Here is a 26,410-nt window from a genome sequence, read left to right on the forward strand (position 1 = left end):
CTCGGGCTCGTTTCGCTTGCGAAGACGAGATGACAGCATGACGTCACACGTTCGAGCCCTACGTTCGCTCTCTCGCCCGCTGTTGGATGGATGGAGCATAATGTACAAGTGGTCGCCGAGGTTTTATGGGATTGCGATAGACCGGTACGATATAAATATTCTTAATGAGTGAGCAAAATAAATAATCTGAATTTGATGATGACTTGCGAAAGGTAATACTACAACTACATACGCATAATAAAGTACGAAAATATCCGTTCACGGCGTCTCTCACCCATTCCACTGAATATGCCATCGATTCTAATAATGATAGCATAGTTATCTGGACTTCTGAGCCCAACTTGGCAGGTTTGATACTGGTTTAGTCCGATGGTATTTGAAGGTGCTCAGATACGTCAGCCTCGTGTCCGTAGAATTGATGGAAATGAAAGAATTCCTGGGTGACTGAATTCCGGCACCTCGGCATCTCCGAAAACCATAAAAATGTACGTAGTTGGACGTAAAACTCCTAACATTATTGTTATTTAAAATCACTGTCACGGTGTTCTGCTCCATGGCTAAATGGTTAGAGTGTTGACCTTTGGTCACAGGGTCCCGGGTTCGATTCCCGGCAGGGTCGGGAATTTTAACCATCATTGGTTAATTTCCCTGGCACGGGGGCTGGGTGTATGTGTTGCTTCATCATTTCATCCTCATCACGACGCGCAGGTCGCCTACGGGGGTCAAATCAAAAGACCTGCACCTGGCGAGCCGAACCCCTCCTGGGATCTCCCGGCACTAAAAGCCATACGCCATTTCATTTTTGTCACTGTCACGGTATGCCTACAATCGTCCAAGGGGACAGGTGAATAGTTTATACTGTACTTACATCATATTTTAGGCAGATATAATGTAGGGTATTAAGATTAGGCGTCCGGAATGAGATGTATGTACACGAAGCAAATCATCAGACAGAACGTCGTTCTGTTCTAGCTAAACAATGAACGCAATGAACAAAATACACCCTCCGTTTTGACGTTTATCATTGCAACACATGACTGTGCAAAGGAACAAAACCGAGTGTAGTCTTAAGAAGTTGACCGAAGGTCGAAGAATAGCGGCGGGATGTAAGCAGTACTTTTTTTTTTTTTCGTTTTTGCTATTTGCTTTACGTCGCACACACACACACACACACACAGATAGGTCTTATGGCGACGATGGGATAGGAAAGGAATTGGAGGAAGCGGCCGTGGCCTTAATTAAGATACAGCCCCGGCATTTGCCTGGTGTGAAAATATGGGAACTCACGGAAAGCCATCTTCAGGGCTGCCGACAGTGGGATTCGAATCCACTATCTCCTCGATGCAAGTTCACAGCCGCGCGCCCCTAACCGAACTTTGTGTTTCTGTGGTGATTTGTAGTGTAGTGTGTTGTGTGAATATGAAGAGGAGAGTGTTGGGACGGACAAAAACACCCAGTCCCCGAGCCAGGAGAATTAATCAGAAGCGATTAAAATGCCCGAACCGGCCGGGAATCGAACCCGGGACCCTGTGATCCGAAGGCTGGCCATTCAGCCAACGAGTTGGACAATAACAATAAGTGATACTACAGCACATGTATGTTTCTGAACGCTGTACACGTCTTTGCAATAAATTCTCTGGTAGTAATATTGTCATTATTTCGCACAATATTATTACACGTTTTCCTACAAGGACGTCGCGGGAATAATATTTCATAGCTATCAACATATCCCTGGTGGCTACTTCCAGGCTGCACAGTAATAAAAGTAATAATACTACTAGTAACAATAATAATAGAACGCTGCCGTTATCGACATTAGAAAAGGTCCCCACCACAGTGTGGAAATTGTCCCCATCCTACGCTCATCTTCGGTCCTATGTGTCTGTCTATCTTTTCAAGTTGACGGTTTGTTAGTATGTCAAATATTTTGCCTATGATGATAATCATCGTAACAATCAAATTATTGACGGCCGATGACTCAATAAAACCAATCATCATCAGCAAACATATCGCAATCCACATCACAAAAATATTCTGTGGGTGACCCTGAATGCCGTGCAATCCAATACAATAGATTATAGTTCTAAGATATGTCCACAGATAGCGACACTAGTATGCTTGGACTCGAGTCTGGAGTCGAGTATACCGATTCTAAGAGCACATTACTCGAGTCTACTCGATTCCGTCGCTAGCCCATCACTAACAAATTATATAGACTACAAAATATCATGTCTTCCAAGTCATTGGTAAATGACTCATTCTCCACCAATCAGAGTTCAGATTTTCACCATGATACAACCGTTCCACCAATTAGGTAAGGATAGCATCGCACCTGCGCACAACGCACTAGCTTCGCACTTGTTTCCAAAATCAAACATGTCGGACACACATAGTAATATCAATGCACTTTCTACTTCCAATATTCCACAACCACACGGCACATTCCCGCAAATTCACTTCAACTGTACAATAAACAATTTGTATTTGAAATAAAGCTAGGTTACGATAACCTTCTATCAAAGCTTTGAAAACAGAAATAGCAAAAATCACACGGCTCAGAAGTAAATTTGGAAATATAACTTGATGTACAGCTCGTAAAATGCTAAATAAAGAATTGCGGAGTTTATTGAACTTCATATTGAGGTGATAGTGATGCCGTGAAGTCGTCTTCTTCTAACAACAACAACAACAATAATAATAATAATAATAATAATAATAATATATCCAGACTGTTAAGTTACACCTTCCAACGTTCAGTCTGTAAACCTCGAACCGCCTCCACTAGCTCTGTGGTTTCGTTTAGTTCAACACTAAACACCATCCTCAGCTTTGTCTGCCTCTACTTTTCTTTCGCTCCATAACAGAGTCCAATATTCAGCTGGATAACCTATCCTCCTCCATTCGCCTCACATGAACCAATCACAGAAGCCGTTTTATGTGTAGAATACAGCTTCTTTCCATAGAGTTATTTTCTAACTTGGACTTTATCTCCTCATTCCGACAGTCTCCTGTCATTGTTCCCATCTGTTTATACCAGCAATCATGTCCGTCACTTCTCAGAAGTAAGATATCCTGAGTACCTAGCTTTCACTCTCGTACTCGTCTCCCATACTCTCGGAAACTCGTAAGTCCGGGAGAGTGCATTGTTTATTGTAATTTTACAGTTTACGAAAATGAATATCCTATAGCATTACTGGAAAACACGCAGTAAAAGCACAAATAAAGAGTAAGGTGTCCGGAAAACATCTTTAACATAAATTTAACATTTGTGAGTACTTTAGAAATTGAACATGAAAAAAATGGCCAGAAAGGAGAATTAGAAACATTATTGTAAGAGATGAAACTTCTCGGACATTCTATAGTGGTCTATCAGAATAATACTGTTATGTATTTACGTCTCACTAATTACTTTCTTGTCGGTTTTCGGAGATGCTGGGGTGCCGGAATTTTCCCCACAAGAGTTTTTTTACGTGCCAGTAAATCTACCACAACGAGGCTGACGTATTTGAGCACTTTCAAATACCACCGGACTGAGCCAGGATCGAACCAGCCAAGTTGGGGCCAGAAGGCCAGCGCCTCAGCCGTCTAAGCCATTCAGTCCGGCGAGTCCATCAGGTACCCCCGAAACGTAAACTCCCCGAAGAGGTCACCACAGTAGTCACACTTAGTCCCTTCATACCATGTACGACTTCTGAAATGAATATTGTACCTCATACAGAGTACCGTTGATAGCAACACCATTAGCCTTGTAACATCTTGATTCTATTCTACAGTACCACCTGAAAGAATATCCATCCTAAGTACCAGGAAAAATCCGCCTTTTCAGTATATTAATGTAGCTCAGGACAGTTTCGTACAGAAAGGCTCTACCGTATCTAATATTGTGAGGTAAACTTCATTTAAAAATATCTGGATAGGAGGCAACAAGTGAATGCTCTTTATACGGACTCCTCCAAAACCTTTGATTCAGTTGAACATAACGCTCTGCTCATTAGATTATCAACGTACGAGATAGCAGGAAGAGCTTTGGAATGTATAAGAAGCCATCTCACTAATAGGGTTTGCGTAGGAAAATCTGATGCTATTATGTCAAAGCCATATCACCTTACTTCCGGTGTCCCCCAAGGCTCTTCATTGGGTCCTCGTTTTGTTACATTCATAAATGATAATATATACACACACACCATAGCAATTCCCTTATCTATGATGACGATCTTAAGATATTTTAGGGTGGTAAATAGTGAGTTGAGGGGCTGCCTGGCCGAGGCGGTAAAGGCGTGCTCGGTTCGCCCGGAAGGACGTGGGTTCGAATCCCCGTCAGGAAGTAAAATTTAAGAAACGAGACTTCCACTTCCGAAGGTGCATATGGCCCTGAGGTTCACTCAGCCTACACCAAAAATGAGTACCAGGTTAATTCCTGGGGGCAAAGGCGGCCGGGCGTAGAGCTAACCACTCTACCCCATCACGTGCCGAGGTTAACAATGGTGGAAGCCTTTACCTTCCACTCCTCCAAGGGCCTTCATGGCCTGTACGGAGGTGACTGCTTAAATAGTGAATTGACTGGAATGTGCTAGTCTGACTTAAAACTCCTAAGTAACTGGTGTCAAAAGTGGCTACTTTATAATATTTTGAAATGCAACACAGTTTTTCACGTAAATTGGAACCTGTAAATTACCCTTACCATTTAGGCAATTTTAAAACAGCTCGAGGGAATTATATAAATTATCTTTGTGAGACACTTTCTCTTGAGATCTTTCTTTCAGAAACATTCAGACAAGATTTTTTGGGGAAAATAATTACTTTGTTTCTGAGAAGAAACTGCGCCGAATTTGTTTCTCCTAGGACTTAGAAAACTTCGTTTTTCAATCCGATTACACCATCGTTGGAATGCTGTTGGGAGGTGTGGCTATCTTCTCAGCAGTATTTAACACCGAAGCTGGAAAACATCCAAATAAGGTTTCTGAAATGGATCAGCTACAAAGGTTTGTGTGTTTCTCTCTCTTCGTCAAATTACGAGTCTTTCTGAGACTATGAGTAGGAAGACACTAATCTTGCGCCGCAGATGTGTCAATGCCCTCTTTCTTTGTATGGGTTTGACGAATAGAGTGGATTGCTCACAATTGTTGGGCTCTGGCAAACTCATTCAACCATCAGTTTTCACTGCGGTCCGACTGTCAGCATAAACTCTTGACTGCCTGTAATACCCCTAATCCCACAATTTCTCATTACAGCTAACCCTAAACCGTTCGAGTAAAAATTCAGTAGAAATATGTGTAAGTAGTGTAGCATCCTACTTCACAGTAATGCATCAAGTTCAAAATATTTTAAAGTCAAGATTTCTTACTAGGAAAAAACCTACAGATTTGAAGAACTGTTTCCAATGTATCTTTACTGATGTTCTATTTAATGGTTACAGCGACTATATCCCAGCCTCTGCCGGTCACAGCTCGCATACAGTTCAATGACCCCTCTCTGCGCTTGTCCAGATCTACTTTCCCTTGCATTTCAACAATGCAGTAGCCGCTCGTGACTTCACGGAAACCGGTTCCCGCGTGCACGCGCCTCTTCTCCAGGTAGCCATATTGTGTTTGACCTCCAACCCGGGTCCACCCGTTAGAACGGATCCTGTGCGGTACGAATTATCCCCGGTGATTGTAAAAGTCCACCGGGAAAGTAAATGAACAGAATTACAAATACAAGGTGCATCTTGATAATATCAGCATGATTACGATTACCGTACCTACAATAATGTGGGTGTTTCCTTCTCTTTAGCAGGGCTAGGATGTTGACGTGTCATCTTTTAATTGGTTCACAAGGGACATTGCTGACTTTTACAGAAATGCTAATTTATTAATCATTTATGGCAATTTTACTAAAATTATACGTCATTATTTGGTCATTTTGTGGAATTTATCAGACTATTTTATACTTTTTGAGTCATTTTCTTACATGTTTGAAGGTTTTGAAGCATTTACATGTGTGGAATTGGATATTATAGCAGCTTTAGTGAGTATGAATACGGAGACTTGAGAACCTTCACGACGCTTTGACAATCTGGGGACTAAAGAAACCTCATTCACTTCTTGAGAATGTCCACTTTCCAGGAGAGATACCTCCAATTGGAGAAGTCTTCCTCAGGAAAAGCAAAGAATTTCTTCTGAAGACGCGGAGCGAATTTCACCTGATTTTCTTCACATGACAACAGCTCAAGAGCTTAATATAAAGTCTATATCATAAATACACGCTGTACCAAGACGATTTGTAAATTTACTGTAATTTTTCACTTTAAATTTATCTACGTTTCTAAAAAGTTTTCGGATCATTTTACTGGATTTTTGTCGTCATTTTATAGATCACTTTTTACACCATTTCAGGCTCTGTTCATCAGCTATGTTCGAGAGATTATAATACCTATTCGTATTAGGTTAGAATCATTCCCACATCACGAGCATCAAACGCGTGTTAAAAGTAAAGCTTGGATGTGATAGTTAAAAGCAATATACGCCAATCATAGATACACCTAAACAACTGACGTTTGGGAAATTAAAATACTGTCATGAAAGGTCTGTTCTTACAGAGAGGTTATATAGACCCCAGCCCCACGAACTCTCAACAAAATTCATGATGTGGCAACCACACGACCCTTCGCCGTGTATGTCATTACTTCCAACCGTACCAATTTCCTCACTCCATATTTCCTATCCATTATTACTTAGTAACTTTCAGTCTCTTCCGATCATGGCGCTATAAGGTTTCAGAGGCAGCAATAATAATAATAATAATAATAATAATAATAATAATAATAATAATAATAATAATAATAATAATAATAATAATAATAATAATAAATGAAGCGAATCTTTGAATTCTTGAGTTTGGGTTTGCGGAATATTATATCACGGACAGAAATAGATTTAGGCAACTCGGCCAAAAGTTCCGTGGTTTCCAAGAGACTGGGGAACACCAGTGAGAAAAGGGAGGTCCTATACAGAACAGAAGAAGGAAGTAGGAGAAATAATGAAAAGTTATCGTAAGAGAGTGAAGGTAGACAAGGCTAAAAATACTGCAAAGATTCTCAAACATGGTCCATAGATGGCTGAAACGAAATAAATAATAATAATAATAATAATAATAATAATAATAATAATAATAATAATAATAATAATAATAATAATAATAATAATGGCGTGTGGCCTGGTACAGGTCTGTGAGAATTGGGCTCTACCTTTGATGAATGCTAATGATGAAGACGCCACATACACTCAACCTCTCGAGTCATCTGAATTAACCAATGAAGGTTAAAAAACCCCACCCGGCCAGGAATTGAACCCGGGGACCCCCTGGACCAAAGGCCAGCACGCTAACCATGTAGCCATAGAGCCGGACGAGCTTGCCACAAGGGGAAGCATAACTAGCTCACCTTACCCCACGTCCCCTTGAGTTACGAGCCCCCTGAGTTTTCGTGAAATGCAATTGCTGCAGATAGCCAGGAAAATATTCTTAAATGTGTGTTTCTCTACACTAGAATGACCTCCGTTGCTCTGACGTAGAGTTGTCTGTAACGAACGTGCCAGCCAGGTTTTCCAGTTCACGATCTATTGAAATGCTAGTAGCACACAGAGACTACGAGCCAAATGTCACCATTAAAGGTCACTGCACCTTTCCACCTGACTGACTTCTTCCTGGAACTGCACAATCTGATGGGTAAATCCGAGCAGAAAATAACGGACCATCCGACAACTGGTCAACAAGAAAAAAAGAAGCTTGGTAACTACCCTGCCAATTTGGTGCTTCGGAAACTCATATGGTGCAGAATATCTGACATGTAGCGCCATGTCTTGTGTTTTCTTTCCGATGAGGCCTGCTAAGGACCACGTGCCAATTTCAATTCAGTTCTTTATACTTTGTTGTTTTCTCTTCCGCTCCTTCCAATATTCTTTCATCCTTTCACCATGCTGTTTCCTTCTGTCCTCGGACCACTTCGCACCAGGCTTCTTGTTCAATCTTCCTTGGAATCCTTCCATACTTACTACCTCTTTCTAAAAACTTCTCTGTCCATAGTTTCTTCTTTTATATTATTCCTTTCTATGCCAATACAATGCCAGATTAAATACTCTCAAGCTTTATTTATGTTCAGGTATAAAAATAATGATTTCTGTTAATACAGAACTACGATACAGCAAAGATATTCACACCCATAACACAAGATCATCAAACCAGTTTTACAAAGATTCCACAAACATTACTAAATATGGTGTTAATAGCATTTCTTATTCAGCAAGCACAGTCTTTAACAATCTATCTCCAAAATTGAAACAAATCAGTAAGTTGTACAGATTTTAAACAGTATGTTGGAGAATAAATCGACAGCCACTGTGTACCTATTTTTCCATTTTGAATATCTTATTTTTTCGATGTAAAATAATGATATGATATAAATCAATATTTGTACAACAATCCTCGTTATATTTTTAGGCCTGTGCCTTATCTGTTAACTGAAACTAAAAGCCGCCAAGCTGTCATTGTAAAGGGCAGTCCCTTCTCGAGCCATTAGCTCACTGGAAAATAAATAAATAAATAAATAAATAAATAAATAAATAAATAAATAAATAAATAAATAAATAAATAAATAAATAATTCTTAAATCCAGCTAGTTGTTGCCTTTTTCTTAATCTGGAATCATCCATTCTGTAAATATGTCCGAAAAATTGCAATTTCCTTTTTCTTATGGTTCCTGTTATGTTTTCTATGTTCCTGTATATTTCATCATTAGATCTTAATGTCCATACTTCTCTTGTTTTCACAGGGCCTAAGATTTTTCTCATGATTCTCCTTTCTAGTACCTCAAGTTTATCTAATCTACAGTTTAGTACCAGGCATTCACTTGCATATACTGTAACATTCCGGTTTCACCACTGTAATGTAGTGCCTTATTTTAAGATTTTTAGATAGACACTTTTTGTTATAAAAATTATTTTGTGATAACATATGCTCTTTCCATCTTGTGTACCCTTTCTTCTACTGCAGATTTTCTTGAATTATTTCTCCCAGATATTTGAATTTCGTTACTCTCTCCACTGGACCAATATCTGTTGCCAAAACTTTTGGAGCATTCTTGATATTTGTAATAAATGTTTTTTGTATGGAGATTCTCAAATCTGTCTTGTTGGCTATTTCTTCCAAGAGACTGGTTTGTATTGTTGCACTTGTTAGGTTTTCTGACAATATAGCGAAATCGTGTGCAAATACTAGGCAATTTGTTTTTTCACCCCAAAGTTACCGGAAAAATGTTATGCTCTTTAAGCTTTACGTTCCAAATTCTTACAATTTTCTCTAGAACACAGTTGTATAGAAGGAGTGAGGGACCGTCACCTTGCCGTACTCCTGTATTTATCTTAATAGGTTTGGATCTCTCACCCATAAAATTCACCTTTGAAATTGTGTCAGTAAGGTTTCACGTATTACGTTTGCCAATTTAGTTTTCACTCCAAATTCACGAATTGTTTTATCTATCAACCGAGTTCTTTTATCATCATCATCATCATCATCATCATCATCATCGTCATCAATTTTGGCCATCTTAAGACCACGTAAAATAATCCACTGCATTAAATTAGGTTTGTTTCCGGCTTCCTTTCCTGCTTTCAAATTGTTTTTCATTGTTTTACTTTGATTTATCCTCCTCTTCTGTTCAGATGTTATTCCGTTCTTCCGTTTCTTTCTGCCGGAAACCCTTGAAGTTTTGTATCAATCTCCTAAAAGTTGGTTTGCCCTGTGTTATATCTGCTGTTATTCCCATCTCTGCCATATACCTCTTTACACTCTGCATCCACTGTTTGCCATTATTACTCTTGCAAACATGATCAAAAATTTGTTTTGCGAGTTTGGCATTATCCATCCGCATTATGTGACAAAAACTTAAAACTCTTCTCTGCCTGATCCTATCAGACATTCTTTCAGTTTATTTATTTCTGTAGAGGTCTGCATTCTTCCTATGTCTGAACTCCCCATTTTCAGTCTTTAATTTATTGTTGTTTTTATTTGCGAATTTACCACTGATTATCACGCTACAACTTCATGTTTTCTTTGTCTGAAGTTTCCTCTTCCTCCAGTACTCCTGCATTATGCTGTTTCTTCTGTTCATCCGTCCAGGTTCTTCCCGTCCTTACAGTTCTTTCGACTTTAAACCCTTCCAAATGTTGAATCATGGTCTGAAATGTTTTGCTGTCCAACATCTGAACCTCCTGGATGTTAGACTTCTCTAGATCTTTACGAACTTCCTTAAATCCATGCCGTCGTTGTCTTGTCCCACAGGTATTCTCTACAAATGTTCGAGAAATGATAACCATCTCTTTTTCATGCGCTCTGAAATTTTCTCCACATTTTTGTAGACTTCATTGTTGTTCTGAAATTTCCAGCCGGTTTCAGTCTGAAATGGGCTCAAGATTTTCCATATCATTCTTTCTAGGATCTCCAGCTTCTCCAACTTGTACTTCATCGAGAGGCATTCGCTGGCATGCAGACATTCTGTTTTTACTACAGTGTTGTTATGCTTTATTTTGATATTCCATGAGATGCATATCTTCTTGTAGATTTTCTTTTTCTTTGAGATACGATCGTCTATATAATAATGAAAATATTATTATTATTATTATTATATTATTATTATTATTATTATTATTATTATTGAAAATCGAAGTAAGAGATGCTGTCGAAATTTAGTCCTAGGTGGAAGCACTTCGAGATTTAAGTTGAGTAAAAAACCTTTGCCGATATAGCGAAGATCGCACTTTTCTTCCCGCAATCAAACGCCGATATCCAGAGCGTTTCCTTTTGGTTAAATTTAATAAAGACAAAACTAAGAAATAGAGTGAAAAATATGACATTGCATTCCCTTTTGAATGTGTGTGACTTGGGCTCAAGAATGAGGATAAATGTTGTCGCTATCACAAAATTCCATGCGTTACAGTGGACAGAATTGGGTTCTTTGGACAGCTACAGTACAGCAGTCTTATCACCTTCCTGTTCTAAACAAGTAGGAAGTAGCAACCTCTACAAGCGACGAAGAAGGGGGGGGGGGGGGGGTCGTAAGAGATAAAAGAGTACAAATTAATTATTTGCTAAAGTGCATTCATTTCTGTTATAAATCTCAGATTTAGCGCCTGTTTATTTGAGGAATTGCTGTATCACCGGTACTTTCTGGGTTCCTAGAGGGAGATAAAGCAGCGTGTAGTAGAGCAGTGATCAGCACGGCTCGGATTTTCCTGACTTGTTTTACATGACGGCACTAGGTTGTGCAACCAATTTTACGAAACAGATTTCATGAAAGTAATTGTATGAGTGGTTGTTCACATGGAGAGTAGTGCATGCTGTAGTTTCATGCTATGTTCTGCATTTTATTTCAGAATTATTGTTATAGATGCTCACATCCTTGTAGCAACTATATTCGTGGCAGAGATGTTAGTTACTTTAGTTAGTTTTACTCAATTTCTCCCCAACCCTGCAATTATGTATATAAAGGTAAATTAACCAGACACGATTAAAACATCAAGCCTACCCACAAATTGAACCCTCCGAACAGAAGACTTCCCCGAAGAACATTCAGCCACGAAGTAGACCCTCTAAAGGCGCATCTAAGTTTTAAAACTTTTAAGTCCCTCATGGAACGGTGATGTATTTCAAGTTTTGTCAATATTACATCAAACAATGTCAGCAGACGTTATGGCAGTAATTTCTTCACAACAGACTTAATTAGAGAAAGGATGTTTATTCCCAAAGATAACAAGTTTGTTTACGTTTAGAGTGTTTACCGAGTTGGCGCTGAGGAGAGAAATGTCGCAGGCTACTGCTGAGATTATATTAAGGGAGATTAACATGAACCATCTAAACTGTATAATACTGCAAACTGTACGAGCGTGCTCGCGTTGGGCTGATACAGGCAGCTCTTTATATAACAAGCTTAGAGGCATGATTTGTTCGTATTTATTTATTTATTTATTTATTTATTTATTTATTTATTTATTTATTTATTTATTTATTTATTAAAATACAGAGGCAGTAGGCCCCATACACTACTACTACTACTACTACTACTACTACTACTACTACTACTACCACCTTAATGCACCGATACTTAATAATACACAAGTAAAAATAATACAAAATAAAACAATGAAAACCAAGACAAGGAATAAGAATAAAAATTTAGAGAAAATAACTATCAGTATATCAGGGCTATTTCTTTATTGTGAAAATATTGGAATTAAAACTGATATAACTAAAGTATAAGTGGTGACAATAATAATAATAATAATAATAATAATAATAATAATAATAATAATAATAATAATAATATTAACGAGCACCGATGATAGGAAAAAACACTATAATATGCGAATTTATAAATTAGAAACACAGGCCTTTAAATATTTTTTAATGACTGTGTGATTATTATTATATGTTTACCTTCCAGGGTCGGTTTTTCCCCTCGGACTCGGCGAGGGATCCCACCTCTACCGCCTCAAAGGCAGTGTCCTGGAGCTTCAGACTCTGGGTCGGGCTATACAACTGGGGAGGATGACCAGTACCTCGCCCAGGCGGCTTCACCTGCTATGCTGAACAGGGGTCTTGTGGGGGATGGAAAGTTTTGGAAGGGATAGACAAGAAAGAGGGAAGGAAGCGGCCGCGGGCTTAAGTTAGGTACCATCCCGGCATTTGCCTGGAGGAGAAGTGGGAAACCACGGAAAACCACTTCCAGGATGGCTGAGGAGGGAATAGAACCCCCCCTCTACTCAGTTGACCTCCCGAGGCTGAGTGGACCCCGTTCCAGGCCTCGTACCACTTTTCAAATTTCGTGGCAGAGCCGGATATCGAGCCCGGGCCTGCGGGGGTGGTAGCTAATCACACTAACCACTACACCACAGAGACGGACCAGTGTGTGATTCTGAAAATAAATTGCTGACCTTCTGACCCCAACTTGGCGTGCTTGATCCTGGCTCAGTCTGGTGATATTTTAAGGTGCTCAAATAAGTCATCCTCGTGTCAGTAGATTTACTGGCACGTAAAAGAACTCCTGCGGGACTAAATTCGGCGTCTCCGAAAACCGTAAAATGTAGATACCACTATTATTATTATTATTATTATTATTATTATTATTATTATTATTATTTGTTCAGCCCTTCTCCCGTTTCTCTACGGGGTCGGGTATGAAGTGAGATGAATCATGGCGGATTTTTACGACCGGATGCCCTTCCTGACCTTAACCTAATCAGAGGAGCTAATGAGATGAAATGAATGGCGTGATATGTGATAGTAGCAAAGAGAGAGGCTGAAACTCGGTGCCGGCACATAGCCTACTCCTGTCGAACCGCATCAACTAGTCTGCTCAGTGCTTAACGTCCCCATCTGATGGACGAATCGCCATCAACATCGTCATATGCCCTCACTCTATATGAGCACTGCGGAGAGGTTTGCAATTTAATCCACGCTTTTGGCACGCAATCTAGTGGTTAGAAATTGTATACCACCACCTCTCCTACCCTGCCGACCAACATTCTGATGGTGAAAATTCTTTCAATCAACGGGATTCGAACCGGCTAACCACGGTGTCAGACCGTTTAGACTTCAACGCCTTCATGGCCACTAGGCGGACATTATTATTATTATTATTAAATCTATTCCTGCAGCAAATGTGTTATAAAAACGTAGCATTTCAATAAATGGTGAATTCAAGTTATGAGATTTTCTGGATCTTGAAGGTGAAATACTATGTTCTTGCGAGTTCTAACGTGGGAACATAAAAGGGGATAAAATACAACAGTCCTAAGGGATCAGATTTATTGTTTACAATTTTTTAAACGCTTTTATCGAAATAATAATTCTTCTGTTACGCAGCGACGTGAGATTAAAATTACTTCTTAAATATCGTGTAAATGTCTCTAAGGGGCAAAGTATCTTATTTGTCTTACAATACAGATACCGATATTACTGCTAGAACTGCTTCGAATTGTTTTTCTATGCATTTCACTAGCAATATGTCCGACTCGTTGGCTGAATGGTCAGCGTACTGGCCTTCGGTTCAGAGGGTCCCGGGTTCGATTCCCGGCCGGGTCGGGGATTTTAACCTTCATTGGTTAATTCCAATGACTCGGGGGCTGGGTGTTTGTGCTGTCCCCAACATCCCTGCAACTCACACACCAAACATAACACTATCCTCCACCACAATAATACGCAGTTACCTACACATGGCAGATGCCGCCCACCCTCATCGGAGGGTCTGCCTTATAAGGGCTGCACTCGGCTAGAAATAGCCACACGAAATTATTATTACTAGCAATATATCTCTCGAGATCACCTGCACCTTTGTTTTCAACAGTTACGTAACAGTCACAAATATAACATTTCGCCTCACTTTCGTTACGTCCCTCTCTAAAACCACGGGTACTCTGTTTCAGTTTCTCCGAGAACTTACATTTCCTATTTTGTGCCTCGCCACTTTTGAGTGATTACGTACTGATATTATTCAAATTTCATAATCAAAACACAAACACTCCAATCACTCAGAAGCTCCGAATTCAAGTAGCACATAAACAAAACTACGTAATACCGCAGCCAGCATTACTTGACTGGTGAATCCCCGCCGAGAATTCCCCGGCCCCGACCGAGCACGTTCAGATCACGTCGGGCGTTGGTGTCAGGCCCTTCAGACAGCTCTTACTTAAGAATGATATGATTTATTATTAAGTGAGTAAATGACGTAGTCTGACAGGGTTATCCAGAATATGGATTGAGATAGAGGAAGTGCAACAAAAATAGCTTTGCAACAGAGACAACTGAATGACTATGAACACAATATGCAAAAAGCCGAACATTTAATAGAAAATAATACATGCCTGTCGGACAGTCGGTGTGGCGTCAAACCACCAGCAAACAATAAAAATTAAAAAATAAGGGGTGTAGTAAAGTCAGTGGGAGCTGGATGCAGGTTCAAGTCAGTAGCGGAAGTAGGTGTAGCAGAGGCAGTGGATGCGTAACGCACCAGAAGGGAATCTAAACAACCTGTATCCCGCAGTAGACATTACTACAATTAGGTGCAGAACAACCCACCACAATATGAAAAATTATCCACACAAATATAACACTATTCTGTCCCTGCACGCGATGATTAAAGCAATATGTCCAATGTGACGAACAGAGCGCTCGTAGGAGAAACTAGAGTTTGATCACGTGGCTCAATGCGGATGTATGAACCATGAAAGATCTTTCATAGAGCCTTAAAGCCTAGCACGCCTACTCCCCAGTGCCCGCTGCCATCCGATATATTGTACAGCAACAAGCCACGAGAGGTGAGTCGAGGGGAGAGGGACGAGAGTCCGGGCTGCGATATCAGTCTCCGATGCTTTGCTCTCGTGCGACGTTTTTCCTCAGTGCGTTCAAGTTTTGTGAATGGAACAATGTATCAGATACTTACATTATAATGTGCTTTAGATTTCCATCGTTCTCATTTGAGATTTGGGCTTCACCGATAGCCTTGGTAGCCGTCAGTATACGCCACTGCTTATCAAGTTAAAAAAACAAATAGTCCCAGTGTATTTTTGTGAAAACCATGATTGTACTGTACTCTCACGAAAAGTGGCACCGGGTAAAACTGTAAAAAACTGCTATAGATAAAGTTATGATGGTGTCGTCACTGCCGTGAATGTCAATTCGGAAATATGTGTGTGTTTGTGGTCGAAAATATTCTTGAAAGACCTTTCTGAGGTAGACCCTTCCGCGAAAAATGCAGCCTTATAAAATGCTAAGGTTTACTTTAGAGAGTGTAGCGGGGCTTCGATGCTTATATTTAAAAATCATTTTTGCCGCTGGGGTAACGAACGTGTTCACCGCACGCCACTGCTCTTAAGTTCTTTGCTCTTAACATTCTCCCATCTACTTGTTATTTTAAAATCTCTTCTTAATATTTCTCCAATCTTCTGCTTATTAATAATCTCTTCCTCTACTGTACACATTTTTAATACTACGGTACTTCAATATTGACATACTCATCTTAGTATTAATCTCTTAAGTTCCTTATTATCTAAATAAACTAAAACACTTCTTGGCCTATTTTATCAACGTTAATGCTTAAATTCCATTTCTGTAACATCAATTTCTCAATCCACTTAAACCTTTATCTTACTTTCCCTTTTACAATATATAACTTTTTACATCATTCAGAATACAAGTATACACCTTACTTTTTTCTTCATCATTACAATGTCCCCAAGACAACAGTTTTCTATGCTTTGTATAGTTATATATAAATGAGCTATTGTGCATATATAATAACATGTCCTGACTGACCGATTCATCATCGCCGAGCCAAAATAAGATGCCATAAAGAAATTAAATATTGGGGACACATTTATACAACAGTGCAAGTCCTCACTAAGCGGGGATTTTTTTATATCCCATCGCTAAGGGGGTTAAAAGTGAGGTGAATTGTTTAAATGAGTATATCTATCGATATACCGACGTAAAAATTTCTATTTGGAATCTCCTTTTTGTTTTTCGAAAATCCACTTGGGGTAAATGAAATGTCGTATGGCTTTTAGTGCCGGGATATCCCAGGACGGGTTCGGCTCGCCAGGTGCAGGCCTTTCTATTCGACTCCTATAAGCGACCTGCGCGTCGTGATGAGGATGAAATGATGATGAAGACAACACATACACCCAGCCCCCGTGCCCTTGGAATTAACCAATTAAGGTTAAAATCCCCGACCCGGCCGGGAATCGAACCCGGGACCCTCTGAACCGAAGGCCAGTACGCTGACCGTTCAGCCAACGAGTCGGACACTTGAGGGGGTGAACAGGAGTGACAAAGGGGATGCATTTTTAAAATATTGTATACAGTATATCTCAAAAACTTAACATGCTACAGGCGTGAAAATTGGTATTTGTTATCTCCTGTAAAAATTAAGAAACGTGTACATTTTTGTTTTCGGAAAATCCATTTAATGGGGAGGAGGTCGTGAAAAAGGACTGAACAAGGGGTAGAATTCTCTTTATAAGGATACTGACGCAAGTGCGATAACAGACATAACTTGAAAACAATATTCTCTCACCCAAGGGCTCGAATTATTATTATTATTATTATTATTATTATTATTATTATTATTATTATTATTATTATTATTGTATGAATAGCTATGAAGTGTTACATCCATTTAATATTAGTATTATTACATCATATGTACATACGATATGACTGCGCTGTTTGTGAGGTTATGTCCTGAAACATGTGCTGTATGTAGACGTTTGTAGTTATTGATGATGATTATGTACTTGAATAATAGAACAGGGATGGTGTATTAATGTGTTTAATTAACACTCCAACTATCGTGGGGACGAAAGTAAAAACATGAATAATAATCAGAGAGAATAAAGATAATATTAAAAGCACAGAAAATCAATATATAAAAGTCTTCGAAACATAAACAAAGTTCTAAGAGTTTATAACACATATATGAGTTTATACACACATATTGATACTAGAGGCCGCCACACGTTTTTTATCAGACCAATTAATCTAAGAACTTGTATATAATTTATTCTTACCTGTATATATGAATTGTCATCCATAATTGTGAAATACACTGTAACTTCCGGAATGGTATAGGCGCGAGAACGATTGAGAATATTCCATACATTATAATCCATGTATTATGCACCCTCGAGTTTTCGAGAAGGTATTGCTTGTAATGTATCTTTCTGGAAGCCTGACCAGGATACCTATATAAAGAGACGATCTTGACGGTAAAGTTAGTTACTGTTAAGTGATTTGTTGGAAGGAGTTATGGGTTGACGAGTTATTGTGAATTCAGTGGTGAACACGTGTTGTGGTTAGGTTGACATGTCGATGTAGGCAGTCAGAAGTCATCTGTTTCAACTGTGGTTCAAGGTTCTAACCTCCGTGTTTTGTGTTATTCAGCTGTTTTAAAATGGCGGCTTTGTTGATGTTCTCGGAGTGAAGTGTTTTGTTTGCGATACTGTGAGAAAGGTTGTGTGTGTGTTAATTTGTAAATAGATGTGAATAAAATAAAATAATTGTACCAACTGACAGCATCTCGTGTGCGTCTGTGTGGATACGTTAATACTTATATCTCAAAAACTGAAGATGTTACAGACATGAACATTTGTAAACGGACTAGTCTTTAAAAATAAACAGGTATTCTTTTGTTTTCGAAAAATCCACTTAAGGGGGCGAGAGAATTGAAAAAATGAGTTGAATTCCAGTACTATTACGTATTAGAGCAAACTTCTACGCTTCTAGTATAAACTCCGATATATCCTCGTCATCACCATTCACTCCTTTCTCTCTGAGAAGCTTACTTTTTTTGGAGGGTGGGAGGGATGGATGGAGTGCGAAAGTGTCCTGCAGTACCAGGATGGGAGTAACTGCGGTTAGATCACGAACTTTCTGACCGAACGTATATTCAATCCTCGTCAAACAACTTACCTTATCTCTACTATCAACATGGATCTTCCCCGTATCGAGAAGACGCCGAATTCTATGCTCGTCTCCATGGAGCGCCGCAAGATGGAGCTGAATATCTGACGGAGATTCTTTCTGTAACAAAAGAATGCAGACTAACTTAACTCGATGAAATGAAATGTCGTATGGCTTTTAGTGCCGGGATATCCCAGGACGGGTTCGGCTCGCCAGGTGCAGGTCTTTCTATTTGACACCCGTAGGTGACCTGCGCGTCGTGATGAGGATGAAATGATGATGAAGACAACACATACACCCAGCCCCCGTGCCAATGGAATTAACCAATTAAGGTTAAAATCCCCGACCCGGCCGGGAATCGAACCCGGGACCCTCTGAACCGAAGGCCAGTACGCTGACCGTTCAGCCAACGAGTCGGACAACTCGATGACAATATATAAATATAAATGAATTTGGTATTATGATAGGGTTACCATAAACCAAAAATACAAACCGACGATTTGACTGTTCAGAACCAGGATAATTTATGTATTAGAACGGTCAATGACGTGAAAGATTTTTAATGTCGTTGGCATTAGTCATTTCTTCGCTACACTGAGAAACATAGTAGCATGGATATGTTTTGGGCTTAGGAGACGAGACAGTACAGATTATTTGGTTTTCCCCTCTTGGTAGCCTGTTACGGCATGCAACGGGTACAGATAATGCATCCTTTCACTCCACCCATAGGGGAGACGAGTTTCGATCAATCGAAAGGAATAGGTAGCAGCATGATCTACGTCCAACAAAATGGTCGCTGATTTAGCACACAATTTTGTGGCCATAGATATTCGCAAGATTCGCCTGATGTTGAAGTCTAAACGGTGCTTAAATACGTCAGCCTCGTGTCAATAGATTTACTGGAACGTAAAAGAACTCCTGCGGGACAAAATTCCAACGCCTGGGCGTCTCCGAAAACCGTCAACAAGTAGTTAGTGGGACGTAAAAAAATTATTATTATTATTATTATTATTATTATTATTATTATTATTATTATTATTATTATTATTATTATTATTATTATTATTATTATTAATCAATAATGCTGTGCAATTTTGAGCAGTCCAGAACACCGTTTTCCAGGTAATAATCATGAAAATACTATCCATTTCTCGTTGGACTTCATATTCCACAACTTTTCGACCTTTGTGTCTGCCAAAAAAAAAAAAATACCAGCTTTATAATTTGGTCAAGGAGAATCGACTCATCCACTTTACAAGTTACTACTAAAATAAATTATCTGTAACTTTTACCTTTTTGACCCGGAGGTTCTTACTGTATAAAATCACAAAATATCCGCGAAATCTATGATATATGGCAACCCTAGATTACGATCCCCGATTTCTCAACATGGTACCCAGGTCTGTTGAATTCAGTATTCAGGCATATAGCAATCAACTTTCACATACATTTCAACTCTATCAGTTACGTTATACTGTGGTAATGTGGCCACTCAATACAGATTTCTTTGATAATAGTGCTGATAATGTATGTTCTATTTCCCACGGAACTGTGAGTTATCAAGGCCATGAGGTAATGAAATCTCTGCAGCTGAGATTTTGCCGTGCCAGGTGAAACTGCATTCTCACACTAAAATCTCGCAGTGGTGACACTAATATTTTGGCCACGAATTGTGTAAAGACCCGATAATCGGGCATGTGTACTGAAGTTGCCTCAGTGGGTCAGTGGTAGTGTGTTAGACTCACGATCTCAAGTTCCGCGGGTTCGATTTTTTTTTTTTTTTGGCGGTCTCAAATGTTGGCACTCCATGACACTGTTGTTGCTACGTCACTCAGTCATTTGAGAAAAATTAATTGGCTCATAGTATCCGTTCAGGAGAGTCCCGCTAGATAGCAGCACAATCGGAATGTCTAAATTAGAAGGCAGATCGCCTAGAAGGCACCAATTCCGAAGGTCTGCCCCACTATCCCTGAGGCCATATTATTATTATTATTATTATTATTATTATTATTATTATTATTTCCTTCTTACAGAATACTGTTGATCGTAACTGCGAGCTAACTGCTTTGCTTTACGGAAGTGAAAGCTGGGTGGACTCAGGATATCTTACTCAAAAGTTAGAAGTAAGATGCATTAAAGTAGCGAGAATGATTGCTGGTACAAACAGGTGGGAACAATGAAACGAAATGTATGGCTTTTAGGGCCGGGATATCCCAGGACGGGTTCGGCTCGCCAGGTGCAAGTCTTTCTATTTGACTCCCATAGGCGACCTGCGCGTCGTGATGAGGATGAAATGATGAAGACAACACACACACCCAGCCCCCGTGCCATTGGTATTAACCAATTAAGGTTAAAATCCCCGACCCGGCCGGGAATCGAACCCGGGACCCTCTGAGCCGAAGGCCAGTACGCTGACCGTTCAGCCAACGAGTCGGACATGTGAGAACAATGGAAGGAGGGTACTCGGAACGAGGAACTAAAGGCTACGATAGGAATGAACTCGATGGATAAAGCTGTACGCATAAACCGGCTTCGGTGGTGGGGTCATGTTGAGGCGAATGGAGCAGGATAGGTTACCTAGGGAAATAATGGACTCTGTTGTAGAGGGTAAGAGAAGTAGAGGGAGACCAAGACGACGATGGTTACACTCAATTTCTAACGATTTAAATATAAGAGGTTTAGAATTACATGAGGCCACAGCACTAGTTGCAAGAAGAGGATTGTGGCGACATTTAGTAAATTCACAGAGGCTTGCAGACTGAACGCTGAAAGGCATAACGGTATGTATGTATGTATGTATGTATGTATGTATGTATGTATGTATGTATGTATGTATTCATTTATTATTATTAGATTAGTTTGTGACCAATTGAGACTACATATAACAACAGTCACGCATTACAGAAAGCCGCCTTTGCAGCCCAAAATCTTGGATTCTTTCTCTGGTAGCCTGTCTTCTTTCGTCTGTCAATCCCCTGTTCAGTTTCTGTTCGTGGGAAGCCTCACTGATCTATACTTTGTTCGATTTAGGATGTTTTCCGATTTAATCGAGACTGCTCAAGATCCTTTCTTACCCCCCCCCCCCCTGAACCATTTACTGGGAAAAGAATGAAATGAAATGGCTTTTAGTGCCGGGAGTGTCCGAGGACAAGTTCGGCTCGCCAGGTGCAGGTCTTTTGATTTGAGTCCCGTAGGCGACCTGCGCATCGTGATGAGGATGAAATGATGAAGACAACACATGCACCCAGCCCCCGTGCCAGCGAAATTAACCAATGGTGGATTAAATTGCTGACCCTGCCGAGAATCGAACCCGGGACGCCTGTAACCAAAGGCCAGCACGCTAATCATTTAGCTATGGAGCCATTTACCGGGAAACTTTAGGTCTACTGTCAAGCGTTCTAAAAATCTGCTTCGTCACCTTCTCATCCACTCTAAACAGACGTCCATAAAATTTGAGTCTCATTTTTCTAACTGACTCGACCAATCTTTCGCTTTCCTGGTATAGTTCTCGATTTCCTCGTAACCTATTATACTGACCAGCCACGATATTTAGCCCCATTATCTTACAGAGGAACTTCCTCTCAAATTTCTTTGTTTCTCTTAGTAGCGACATTCGGGGGCATTTTCTCTTGTATCAAGCACGTGTCTATGACAGAAGCAAGGAAGGTAAGGCTGTCAGTCAACGTTAAAAAGACTGAAGTGTATGGCTGTCTCGCGTCGACAGAATCAGCATGATTTCAATATCGATGAACACAAATTCACGACACTGGTAATTCTACGATCGTGCTACCTAAGTTTTTTTTTAATGTCCGCAACCGGAAGCGGTGAATAAAGTTTTAATATTTAATCAGATTCAGAGTAGTTGAAAAGTCCCTTACATGATTATTTCTCGGTGCCATATCTTCAGTTCAAATCTCAAACCTTTAACGAGCCATCTCACACGATATGAGTTAATGGCGTGTTTTTATACACTCTTAAACACTTTGTGGGCATAAAGAAAAAGTCTAGTGTAGAACATAAATTGGCACTAATGATTTAAGTATAACTATAATGATAGATAATTACAAACCGGGGATAATTGACCTTACTTTAACACATTCCTGTTAAGGTCCAGTTATCCCACACCAATTTCACGGCCCAGTGTATGAAACACACAAAGAAAGTGAAGTCTTCGTTAAAAACCAGTGAGAGCGTAATAAAAGAAAGTGAATTTCAAACTCATCTCAATCGGAGCTGTTTATAAGGCGAAGAAAGGGACCTGCAATAGATTTAAGATGTTAACCTCGAAAATCAGGCTGTTTATACGCCAAGCATGCGATATCTATCGACCAAGCATAATATTACTGCAGTAGATCAAGCATCAGTTATTCTATTTAACGGGAACTGTCTTAAGGTAGAGATCTCTGTCTCCCTGCTACAATTGTTCCCGAAAGTGGTGATTGTGATTGTTTTAAGAAAAAGTACAACTACGTAACTATCTTCTCTTAACAAATTAAGTGGAAACAAAAATGAGCAATTGAAAACTAACTATTAAACCGGAGGAATTAGAAAATGATTTTAATAATATTTTTGCTGGTTGCTTTACGTCGCGCCGACACAGATAGGTCTTATGGCGACGATGGGACAGGAAAGGGCTAGGAATGGGAAGGAAGCGGCCGTGGCCTTAATTAAGGTAGAGCCCCAGTATTTTCCTGGTGTGAAAATGGGGAAACCACGGAAAACCATCTTCAGGGCTGCCGACAGTGGGGTTCGAACCCACTATCTCCCGGATGCGAGCTAATAGCTGCGCGCTCCTAACCGTACGGCCAACTCGCCCGGTTTTAATAATATTAATATATTTAAATATCTTGGTGAATGGATCCATCCGAATGGGCTTGATAAAGAGGCAAATAAGGGAAAGAACAGAAAGGTGGAGTTAACCTATAGATTAGTACAGAATGAATACAATAAAAGAACGACGCCTTATAGAGCAAAGATCAGACACTATAGCAGGGTTATAGACACTATAGCAGGGTAAAAAAAAAATTCGTGTGGCTATTTCTAGCCGAGTGCAGCCCTTGTAAGGCAGACCCTCCGATGAGGGTGGGCGGCATCTGCCATGTGTAGGTAACTGCGTGTTATTGTGGTGGAGGATAATGTTGTGTGGTGTGTGAGTTGCAGGGATATTGGGGACGGCACAAACACCCAGCCCCCGGGCCGTTGGAATAAACCAATTAAGGTTAAAATCCCCGACCCGATCGGGAATCGAACCCGGAACCCTCTGAACCGAAGGCCAGTACGCTGACCATTCAGCCAACGAGTCGGACTATAGCAGGGTTATAAAGCCAGAGAGACTATACCGTTCAAATGGCTTTACACTGAATAAGAAAGAGGGGAAAACGGTTGAGCAACAGAAGAAAGAAAGAAAGAAAGAAAGAAAGAAAGAAAGAAAGAAAGAAAGAAAGAAAGAAAGAAAGAAAATCTTGAGAAAGATCTTAGGACCCGAAAAGAGAAAGGATAGTACATGGAGGAATAGGAAAAATGAAGATCTATACAGACAGACAGATCACAGACACCATACGTAAGAGGAGACTGAAGTTTTGAGGGAACTTCACAAGAATGAACAAGAGTAGACTAACAAAGAAAAATCTTGAACTACATCCTCAAATTAAAAGCAACTACTAAATGGGTAGAAGAAACAAGAAAAGACATGGAGGAAGTTGGCATCAGTCCAAAAGAAATCTGGAATAGAGATATATTTCGAACTAAAATTCAAGGGGTTCTGGGAAAACAAAATGAAAAGTCCAAGAACGTGTGGTCAGATGAAGGAAAGAAGAACCACAGCGAAATGACGAAGTTCTGGAAAAAAGAAAAAGGACTAACCAGCAAGTCAATTGTTTACCGTGGTCCAAAGTAGGTCGAAATCGATGGAATAATAATAATAATAATAATAATAATACGATAGTTTTCCGTGGTTTCCCATTTTCACACCAGGCAAATTAGGGACGCGGCCGCTTTCTACCCATTCCTAGCCCTTTCCTATCCCATCGTCGCCGTAAGACCTATCTGTGTCGGAGCAAAGTAAAGCAGTTTGTAAAACAACAATAATAATAATAATAATAATAATAATAATAATAATAATAATAATAATAATAATAATAATAAGCACGCATGAGCACACAGAGACAAACCAATAGGATCTTTTCCTACTTTCTTAACAAGAAAACCAAGGGACCCTGGTTTATCGAAGTTGAAAAAGACCTTCAAGAAATAGGAATCACACTCGAAGACATCCAGAAACGTGCTCCTCTCCAGAAAAAGCTCCAGAGATACAAGAGGTTCCAAGAAAGGCCAAAGTTGAAAACAGGCAAGAAGTGGACTGATGAAAGGAAGGAGGCTCACAGAACGAGAATGCGTGAGTACTGGGGAAGAATTAAAGCTCAAGGATGCAAACGGTTGAAATAACGTGGTCCACAGCAGGCCGAAACGAAGAAAGAAGAAGAAATAATAATAATAATAATAATAATAATAATAATAATAATAATAATAATAATAATAATAATACAGTAATCAAACTTGAAGCGTTATATGCTCCAGAAACCTTAATCATTGGTGGCGGGTCTCTAACCAAAGACACAGAGAAACAGGAAAGGATTTTTTTTTTTTTAACATTCGCCCAGTTTGTATGCCAACGGCCGTAGCCGTGTTGAAACACCGGATCCCGTGAGATCTCCGAAGTTAAGCAACATTGGGCGTGGTCAGGAGTAGAATGGGTTGCCTCGCGCTGTTGGTGGGGGTAGGAGAATGGAGGAGCGGAAAGGAACTGGCCACCCTACCGCACGTAAACTGCGGCTCAGGAACACCTCTGCGGAGGTTCGGACCTGCCTTCGGGCAGAATAACCTTTACCTACCTTACCAGTTTGTATAGAGGGAATGTTGAGGAAAAATCAACGTAGGAAATATATTGTCATTCTGAAAAAGTATCTCACACTTTTCGGAAAAGACGACTGAAAGTTTATGGACACATTATCAGAATGAACAGTAACAGACTAACTAAAAATTCTCTACCTGGCCCTTTCATCTAAAACCAAGAACAGCCGGCTTCGTGAAATTGAAACAGATCTCCAGGAAATCAACATCTCGGAAGACATTGTACAGGACAGATGTAAATTCAGAACTAAAATCGACAATCACCAGTTTGAAGACACCCAACACCAGGGCCACCATTACTTGGACAGAAGAACGAAAGAAGCAGCTCAGCGAGAGGATGAAGAAATTATGGGAGGAGGAGGCCAACACATTAGCAAAACTGGTTCAATTGAGCTCCTAAATAGGGCATAATGATGTAAAATAATAATTTTAAGCCGAAAAGGACACTGAAAACTTGAAAATTTAGAAGCCCTTGATTAATCTACTCTCACACAAAGCGGATGACGAGGTCAGCAGTATTCTAGTCATCGGCTAGCATGAGTTCGAGTGACCCCTGCAGGCCGAGGCTTCGTCTTAGGCCAGCGAGATCGGCACACACTGAGGATGTGGGCCACGGCGAAGTCGGCACCACAAGAACATCTTTAGGAGATAAGGTCATGGAAGATCTACGTGCGCTGTCTTCAGCGTACATAAAACTATGGCCTCTCTCCGTAAAGGCCGGAAAGAGGACCGCCACACGGCAATTTTCTTACTTCATCTCAGCTTGTTGGGAGCTCGTATAGCTGGCCACTCCGATTCCCAGGACGCCCAGACTGGTCGACGTAGCCGAGAAATATCCGTAGCAGGTACAATAGGTCCATAGCTGTAGGCGGTAAAAGTGCCGCTTCTTTTGCAGCTTCATCCGCTAGTTCATTTCCCGCAAACCCAACGGGCTTGGGAGCCACGCGAAAGCGATTCCGATGCCAGCATTTCACAACCTGGCCAGAATGACATAAATCCGCCGCGAAAGCGATTC

General features: G+C 40.2%; 1 protein-coding gene across 2 annotated transcripts in view; it reads right to left on the minus strand.

Annotated features, from left to right (window-relative positions):
• The window catches only part of LOC136884665 (ankyrin repeat domain-containing protein 29), a 141,280-nt gene that overhangs the window by 38,705 nt on the left and 76,165 nt on the right, over positions 1-26,410 (minus strand). The window contains exon 2 of one of the 2 annotated variants that reach the window (XM_067156914.2): positions 18,496-18,606. The exons of the other annotated variant lie outside the window; for it this stretch is intronic. Within the exon in view, the coding sequence (XP_067013015.1) occupies positions 18,496-18,606 (111 nt within the window). The remainder of the gene's footprint in view (positions 1-18,495; positions 18,607-26,410) is intronic. 2 annotated transcript variants of the gene reach the window in all.

The sequence above is a fragment of the Anabrus simplex genome, chromosome 13 (assembly GCF_040414725.1).
Source record: "Anabrus simplex isolate iqAnaSimp1 chromosome 13, ASM4041472v1, whole genome shotgun sequence".
NCBI lineage: Eukaryota > Metazoa > Arthropoda > Insecta > Orthoptera > Tettigoniidae > Anabrus > Anabrus simplex.